This window comes from Semicossyphus pulcher, unplaced genomic scaffold, assembly GCF_022749685.1.
Source record: "Semicossyphus pulcher isolate SPU_LCO1_2020_fin unplaced genomic scaffold, fSemPul1.0.p SCAF_12, whole genome shotgun sequence".
NCBI lineage: Eukaryota > Metazoa > Chordata > Actinopteri > Labriformes > Labridae > Semicossyphus > Semicossyphus pulcher.
In genome coordinates, this window is record NW_027211626.1 from 13,114,926 (window position 1) to 13,124,143 (window position 9,218).

The 9,218-nt window shown below is 44.7% G+C and overlaps 1 protein-coding gene across 1 annotated transcript in view; it reads right to left on the reverse strand.

Annotated features, from left to right (window-relative positions):
- oprm1 (opioid receptor, mu 1) overlaps positions 1–8,577 on the reverse strand; it is a 40,509-nt gene extending 31,932 nt beyond the window's left edge. The window contains exon 1 of the mRNA XM_069658702.1: positions 8,309–8,577. Within this exon, the coding sequence (XP_069514803.1) occupies positions 8,309–8,577 (269 nt within the window). The remainder of the gene's footprint in view (positions 1–8,308) is intronic.
- Positions 8,578–9,218: the final 641 nt, after the last annotated feature.

Sequence of the window (9,218 nt, forward strand, 5' to 3'; positions counted from 1 at the left end):
TGCACCGATTTAGCACCGAAATGACTCAGCAAAAGTACTTAGAGGGCTGCTTTCTTTGACAAATAACATTGTAGTGTGGACCAGCGTCTGCTCAGCTCTGGTACCGGTGATTGCTTACAGTGCTCCGCTTATTGTAAACTATGGCTGTGCATTCTTTGCTGGACCACATGATGACACACTACTGAATCAGCCCAAGCATTTTTCTTCTGCATAACTGCTCTGTAAAAAAGTTTTTTAGGGCGCTGGTTTAGCTCAGTCGCTGACCTCGGGCCGTCATCCCCTCTGTCTACCCCACATTTCCTGCCACTCTTCCTTGTACTATACATAAAAAGGCCATGTACTGGAATACATATATTGATATTACTGGGAAAGGCCTATGCCGGCCCAATGATACTGACATCCAATATTTAACCGTCAGGCTCTTGTCTTGCATTGGCAATTTTAATGATACAATTTTAATTTTAATGATTGTAACTGCTGCACAGCCGATCATGCAGTCTTTGTGGCCTTGAAAGCGATTTTAATTAAGTATAAAAAGATCAAGTGTTAATAGGGATTAAGAAGTTCAGCTAAAGCCCATATAAAGGTTCTGAAGTCTGAGTTACACAAACCAGATGGTTATCCTCACAGATGCGGCCTTTGTAGTACGCATTGACCTCTTTTTTTACTTCCCTGGACGGTGTGTTCTTGCTGAGTCATGGCTGAAGAGAATTTGCTATGAAAGAGAAAGATCCCTTGATTTATTAAAGTCCAGTTGGTTCTTATTCCGAAGGCATCAAAGAACGACCATCTTTCCTGCCCCCCAGTCTCAGCATCTGCTTGAGAACATCAAGCTTTAATCTAACTCTGCAAAACTGCACCAATCCGTGGCAAGAATAGACGTTGAAAGGCTTGTAGGCTAAAATCGCTAAAGTCCGGTTGGGGTGGCGGTCAGCTGCGACGGAGGTGGCAAAACAACCCAGGACCTTCACCCAGAGAAAACAGAGACTGACCAACCCAGTGATGTTTTTCCCAACCTTTACCATGTACCTGTTTTGCGTAAAACTAACTAAAACGACTGCATGAAGTTACCCAAGTTATAGACAGGAAAGATTAAACAAATGCTGCCATGCCCATCTGTATGACACCCAACAGACGCTACCTAGTAGGTATTTGCCTACCTGGGATGAAAAGGCAAAGGGGGAAATCAGAGTGTTTAATCCTCAAACTAAATTTAGAAGTAATTTATGCAGAAACGATTGTTGATGTTGTCCTCCATTAGTTGCATTGAAATCCCTTTGTGCAGCAGCCAGAATGAAGAGAAACAATTACAGCCACAAGCACACCGTTAGAATACATATTGCTACGTCTCTGTTGTTTAAAGAAAGATTATCCTCGGACCATTTTCAGAACACGTACAATCAATACAAGCACTTAAAACGATTTCGTGAAAGGCTTTGTTGTCGAGTATTTACCAGGACTTGAGAAAGACACCACATTTTGTTGTTTGAAACAAAGCCTCAGACTATTTGTCGAGACCAAAGACTGTATATATAGATGGACGACGCGTCTCCATCTGCTCCCATTGTACGAAATTGATGCCAAAATAGCCCCTGTGATAGGCGCTGCCATCTTGCCATGGTGATGCCATACGGAGCCAGAGTCTGCGCAGTAGAGATCGGCGAGTGAAGCGGCCGTAGCCACTTCCGCTAACCCAAACACACACTTAACTTACCGAAAAAACAGCAAAGATCCCGCACGCCGGCGTGTTTAACAGCAGTACAGCTTCTCTGTGTTGGAGGTTAACGTTCATAGGTATGGAAACTTAAATGACTGTAGTGATTGTTCTAGTTACGTTTCCACTCGCGGATCGTCCTCCGCTCTGCTCACCCGGAATTGATTGGCTGCAAGAGCCGAATTTGTCAACAGAGCTGTCAATCATCATTTTGACAGCATCAAATAACTAATTAAAAATAAACTTGGACGTAAATCAGCATGATAAGAATTACTATAATGACAGAAACCATGTTTGAGAAAAAAGTTTTTGGCGTGTATTTTGATTTTATAGTTTGACCCATGTCCCATCTGTTAACATGGAGGGGGCGGGCTTTATGACCTATACTGCAGCCAGTCAGCAGGGGGCGCCTGAAATGTTTTGGCTTCACTTATAGGGAGCTGTCATGTCGGCCATGTTTTTATACAGTCTATGGTCGAGACAGGCTGCAGGAGCTACGAGTATACCCATTACAGAGAAACATTACTGGCCGGATCTCTGACGTTATTCTTGTGAACCAGATTGTGTTGACTCCGGTCATAACATCATATTTCATGTGCAAGGTTCAAACTCTCGCATAAACAGCAGGGACCTAGATGTTTGGAAGTCACTTTTACACCAGAGAGCAGGGTCATGAAAAATGTGCCTCATGTGAAGGAGTAATAGAATTATAAAAGGCTCTATTTGTTGTGCACGTAGCACAAAGTAAAAGCCCGTCCAGGTCAGGGGGTTCAGGTGCTTAAAAGCCTCTTCAACAAAAGCCACAAAGTTTGTGAAATGCTTTGGCTGCTGCGTGTGAGCAGCCAGGTACAGCTGCTCGTCTGGCTGGCTGGCTGGATGGATGGGGGATGGAGGCAGGGGTCGAAGGGAGGTGGTGGAGTCATTTTGCACTCATCGCACTCAAAAACGCCTCACTGTGTTTCCATGGTAACAGGAAGCACTCTGCACCGGCGGCGTATTCCTCGTGGAATCCGACTGTTTTCAGCTGAACCGCGATTGATTTTCTCCGATTGAGCGTGCAGATATCTGCTTGTGTTTGTTTGCTGTCAAGAAGTTTGCGGAGGGTTAAGTGTGGAGACAAAAGGATGAGGATATAAAGGGTTAGAGAGACATGCTTTATGGCTCTAAGGTCATCATTACTAGGACAGTTAGGGGGAAAAACACGTCTCGTCCTCTGCTTGCTCTATTTAATCTTGTATAATTGCGTTCAAGGCCACGACTGTAAAGTGGGGACGGAGACTCCAAGACTACATTTACATTTAGAAGTAAATATCCACTGTGGGCCATTAACTAAATGGCTGATCACTCTCAATCTGCCGACAGGGAGAGGAAACACAAAAAGACAGGCAGAGAGAGAGAGAAAGAGAAAGACAAAGAAGTTGATGAATGTTGAAGAGTCTGATCGATTGTGGTCCCCGGAGGAATGAAACACATCCTTTACCTCTCTCCAAATGCTCCGAGAAGGCTCATTAGTCGAGCTCAGAAAGTTGGAGAAATCCACAAAACAACCCTGCAAGCCTTCACACACACACACCTGGTTTGATCGAGCTGGTGCCCACTTCATTACCATCGAAAGGAGGCAGGGGACGGCTGGGTCGCCCTAAATCTGCCGCCACAAAAGGGATGAGAGAGCTAAAGCTGAAGTAACGCCCTCGCATCTATCATCTGCTTTGTAGTCAAACAAGTTTGGAATACATAATGCAGCTTGAATACCAAGTCATACATCATAAGCGCTCTTGTACCCCCGCCAGACAGCTGCAGACAGAGATCCCGACATTCAAATGATTCTGGTGCATGACTAATCCTTCCAAAGGTGAAATCACTTCTCTTTGACTGATGCTCTTTGTTTCTGTTACACGTCGTTTGTTGTTAGCAAAGTGCCAGAGGCAGAGGGAATGAGTTTTTAAGTGACTTTTTACTGAGCATTTTATAAAATACAAAACTTTAGTCGTAGTTTTCTTTTATCTCAAGCTGCACTGGTTTCAGATTAACAACAAAAATCACTTCAAACTCTCAGTGTGTGTATGAAACAACAGAAAGTCATGTATAAGCTACAGAAGTAAAGGAGCTTCTGGTGTGTCTGCGGACACTCTGCACTGCAGAGGACGTCATTATGGCTCATAGTAAATATCATCTTTACATCTGCATAGGTACAAAAGATTTATATCTACCTGAATGAATCATTGATTTAATGCACAACTCAGCGAGCAAGCTAACAGGCCCATGAGGTCTTTAAGTGTCCAAAATGACAAATGCCAACGCTAGCTAAATTAGATCTGACTGGACCTGTTAATAATAATATCTAAAAAAAAAATTGCGCAGGATTTTATAAGGCGCAAGCACAGACTGTAAAAAAGTTGGAGAAAGCGACAGCTCCCTGAAAGTGAAGCCAAAACATCTCGCCCGCCTCCTCCATGTTAACAGATGGGACATGAGTCAAACTATAAAATCTAATAAATGTTTCTAAAACATGGTTTCTGTCATTCTAGCGAGCTTGTAGTGCTCATTTTTCTTAAAAGTGTAGTTTTATTTAGTTATTTTGATTCTAAATAAAGGGCATGTAACGTATGATTGACAGCTCCGTTGACAAATACGGCTCCTGCGTGGAGGAGGATCGGCGAGAGGAGACGTTACATAAACAATCACTATAGTCATAGAACTTTCCATAACTGGGAATATCTGCTTCAGACCAACAGAAAAAGCTGCTGCAGACTGAGCCCACCTGAGGTCTTGTTGGTAAGGTCAGTGTGTGTTTTGGTTAGCAGAAGTACCAGCAATAACGCACCTCCACCAGCCAATCCCTTAACTGCACAGACTCTGGCTCCAAATGTGCAAGATGGCAGCGCCTACTTCAGGGTGTTTCGGCGTCATTTTTGGACAATGAGAGGCGCATTGTTTATATTAACATACAGCCTTTGAGCCAAACCATGCACATGTACGAGATGGGGGAGGCCCTTGTCTGGGGTCTACATTTTGGCCCTTACAAACCCCGTAACTAAAAATGCCCTTAAAAAGCCATTGTGCTGCTTTAAAAGGTTCTGCCTGTCAGTCTTATTGGAGACAAACTGTAACGGAGTGCAACACAGTAACACTTAACAGTGCTTGAAGGAAGCCCAGACAGAAGACGTGCAGGCTTGTCCTCTTTATATTTTGTTTCTCTTTGAGGAAGGTAAGCAATCTGTCCAACGCTTGGCCGCCTCCAAAAAAATCACACACTGGGACAGCAAAACAACAGCGCTGTTTGGTTCAAGTAAAAACACAGAGCCAGCGTAATGGCGGTGCTTTCTTACAAGGCTGATTCCTGAATAAAAAGGGCCAGTGTTCATCACAGGGGGTCTCCGATCTACTCAGGTATTACACTTAATATACAAACCTGGAATTTATGCTAATAGCTTCGAGCTGGACCCATACTGCGCGTGTTGTGTCTGGCGAAAATGCTCATAGCGGCTCCTCCAGCTGTGACTTCTGCATTCACTGAGAAGCGTCTACCACAAGAGCGAAGGAGGCCTCTCTGTTGTTTTGACAATAACAAGAGAGACACTTGTGACTGCCGAGCGCTCACTCAGCTCACGTTTGAAATCTTTGACGAGCCCGGTGGGACAGATGGTTTGAGTGGACTCGTCGCATTGTGTGGCGAGAATAAATGAGCAGAAAAGCTAGAGCAGATTGAGGTTGCAACAAACTTGCAGGTGAGAACACCAAACTCACTGATGGATGTAACTCTCTCTCTCTCTGGAGGAGACGTGCTTTGCCCAGCAACAGAGCAGTCGTCCTAATTTTGGCTCAGATGTGTGTGTAGGTGAGGGGAAGCTGCTGAAGTTTATGTCGTCTATACATCACTGGATTGTTGACCTTGGTGATGCTTTACTCTGCTGTTAAAGTGGCAGGTTATTTAATTAATGCAGACTTATATTGCTCCGCTGTGTAATGGAGTAGTGTCCTCATAAGGCTTCCCCGAGGAGGGCGCATGTTTATTTATAATTGATAATCAGCTGCACATGCTGTAAATGTGTGTACAGAAGGAATTTATTGTTGGTTTGGACATAAGGGCTTGGTGACTTGTTTCTCCCTGACTCAAGACGTCTTAATTTTATTATTTATTTTAATATATTATTCATTACATCTATTATATAACGCTGCAATCATAGCCCCAGACCCTCGTCTACTTTCATCTGAGTAACGTGTCTCGTTCCCTCTCCATCCCTGGGCAGGAGACGGATCTGCTGAAGGTAATTTGGAGTGGAAAACATCCTGGATAGACACGGAAAACATCCCGAAAAGATTTGCGTAGGACTATTTGGGGAAGCACTCAAGACTGAAGGAGATGATGTGTGTCAGATGATGTCACTAAAGAGCTGAATCTGCCCTGGAAACAGCGGGGAAGTGAGAAGAATTACAGGTGGAACAAAGTAGGGATCTATAGAAGAGTAAATCAAAAGATTTTAGCACTTCATTTTCTCTTACAAAGTGGTGTTATATTAAAAATAATATTCATGCACCTGCCTGACAAGCTCATACTCCACTCGTCCACTCTTCACTGCTTCTGTGGACCATCCTCACCTTTAGCTCCATCCTCCTCAACCTTCTCATCGCTCACCATCACTCTTCCTCCCTCGACCCCTCCACGTACGTCCGAGTTCATCTCTCACCTCTTTTGTCCTCTTGTTTCCTTCCTCCACCTGTCTGACTACTTCACCTATCAGGTTACTTCTATCAGCTGAAAGAACCTCGTCTGGAGTGGCAGCAGGGGAGCGTTTCACTTAGATAAATGTCAGATTTTCAGTAAAGGCTGAGGGTGAAATCCTGCTTCTCACAGGGGAATCCACCTCAGGGGGCTGATATCATTAACACATCAGGATAGTTTCAAGGTGGAATTAAAGCAATGGTATGTTTATTTTCTGATTAGTCCCAACAATTGTGTTAAAATCAATATCCATCTATAAAATATGCTTGTGTCCAACTTTTCCTCGTTCTGAGTTACTGCTCCTTGCAAGGGACATCTGCTCTCCCTACAAAGAACGTTAAAGTTTTAATCTCGAAGATTTTAGTTTCGTTCTCTTTGGCGGCAACTGTGGTGATAAACGGTAATTGCGGGAGCACACTTCCCAGATATCCAGACAGTGTCGCATGTGTGACGTCCACAGTTGGCTCCGGTTGTAACTCTTGATTTTCCTCGCTGACGGTCGCTTTCCTTTTTAGACTGTTTGCCTTTATCTGAGCGTCGAGTTTGTTTCTTTTTCTTTTGATTTTCACTTATTTCTGTAGTAGTTTCATTGTCGATTACTGTTTACTCACTACATTCGCAGAGACCAGAAAAGCCAGCCGCTTAGCGCCGCCTACCCTCTCTGGCAGACCAACAACTGCTGGCTGATGGAAAACACATCACTAACTGCGCTAAAGTCGCACCAGGCACCCAGTCCATAATACTGCAAATGCAAAGGCTTTCATCAGTGGGCCATAGGCTCAGCCCCCATTGGGTTACCTCATTCGGTGATAGATAGACTCAATAGACATTTATTTCAATGAAAATCTTTGAGATTATCACTTTTAACTCAGTGTGTGAAACCACTGCCAGAAAGAATTACACCTATTCTGTAAAAACAGCGTGTGGCTTTGAAATTATTCATTTGAGCAGCCCTCATCATGAATTATGATCCTCTACTCCTTGTGACGGGTCATTAAAGAGAATAAGAGCTCCTCCTGTAATGACATCTTCAAAGAGCGACCTTTTGTTTAAAGCAAAGCTTAAAATATCAATTATTGAGACTTCGACATGTCAGCTGCGGGAACAGATCCGGCAACGAGAGTGGCCTGTGGGGGAGTTTTATGTAGTGTAATGCTGTAAATGTGGGGTTTAGAGGCCAAATAATACTACACAAGTGTGCTAAACTGTTATTATGAAAGCAGTAATGCTTGAATTGAGTCTTAAGTAACACATTTGTATGCAAACTGATTGTTTGAAGAGCTTTTCCGAAACAATTTGAAGGCCCCTCATCTCATTTACATGAAGCACAGGAGCAGGAGCAGGAGACACTGGAGTCAGTTAGCATATAAAAACAGCAGCATCTGACGGGGTTCATTGTGCAGTATGTTTTTGTTTGGCGCTCATGGGGGGAATGTGCAGCATTTTGTCACATCAGTGCGATTTACTGAGAGAGAGAGAGAGAGAGAGAGAGAGAGAGAGTACCCTGTGTTTTCTTCAAACATACACAACCGAACTCTTCCTCTGTTGTAAGGGATAATGTCTGTTTTGCCCCTCTCCATCCACTGGCTTGGCTCGCGCGTTTTAGCACGCCGGAGCAACTAAATGCGAGGTTGGAGACATTTTACGCACGAATGACAGCTGAGGCAGCGTTGTCAACACCGCATTCACATGGTCTCCCCCGGCGTCACAAACACACATACAAACAGCTTTATGTGCAATATACAGCAACAGGTGGAAGTAGAGCCCCCTGCCACAGCATCCATGCCAGTAAAGTATGTTTAAATGAGTATAATAATGAACAGCACGCCTAGTAAACACACATGTCAGTGTTTTGCGAGTACTTTTCTTACCTGACCACGATGTACATGACCAGCACGTTCCCCACCAGCCCCACCACGCACACGATGGAGTACAGTGCGGTGATAACAATCGCTATGATAACCGGGTTGGCGTCGTCCTCGAGCCTGCCGGTCACCCTGCGGTCGCCGACACATCTCGCCTCCGCGAAGCTCGCGCTGTCGTTGCCGTCAGTGAAGTTCCGACAGAAGCTGCTGGTGTTGTAAAAACCGGGGAGCTGGCTCCGGTAATCCGCGTCCGAGCCGTTAACTGCGCTCTCCATGGTCCTCGCTCGCTCGGTATGTGTGGGGTATGTGTTGCGCCGCGCGCGCGTCTTTAGCCTGGTGCTGTTGTCGGTGCCTTTGATGTCCCGCTGGGTGCCTGGCTGTCGTTTGTTTTGGACAAGCGCTCAGCTTCAGGAGCGAGAAGGAGCTCCGGAGACGTTAAATCTCCTCGTGCTGAAGAATGTGGCCGCGTGTGATGTAGTGAGAGCACTGACGACCCTCGTGCGCCACAGCGAGCCTGTACGGAAAAGAGGCGACGGCGTGAAAGTGAATTAGTTCGCTCCCTTGTTTCCTTCCTCCCTAGGTTCCTTTCCTTTCTCTTTGCCTTCCTTCCATTCCTTCCGTTTGGGCCACGTTTGTTTATTCCTTCATTATTTCCTTTTATGCTTCCTTCCCTACTTCCACTCTCTCATTTTCTTTTATTCCCTTCTTCCTACACTACAACCTCCTTTGCTCAACTTTTTTATTCCCTCCTTCTGCTCGTTTCTTTTCATTTTCCTCGTTGCAGACACATCTTTCAGTCTTTTCTTCCTTTCTTTTCTTACCTCCATTTTCTTCTCTCTTCATTCCTATACTCCCCTTTCCTCATCCTTTATTCTCTTTCCCTGTTCATTTATTGAACCTATCTTTATCTCCTCCC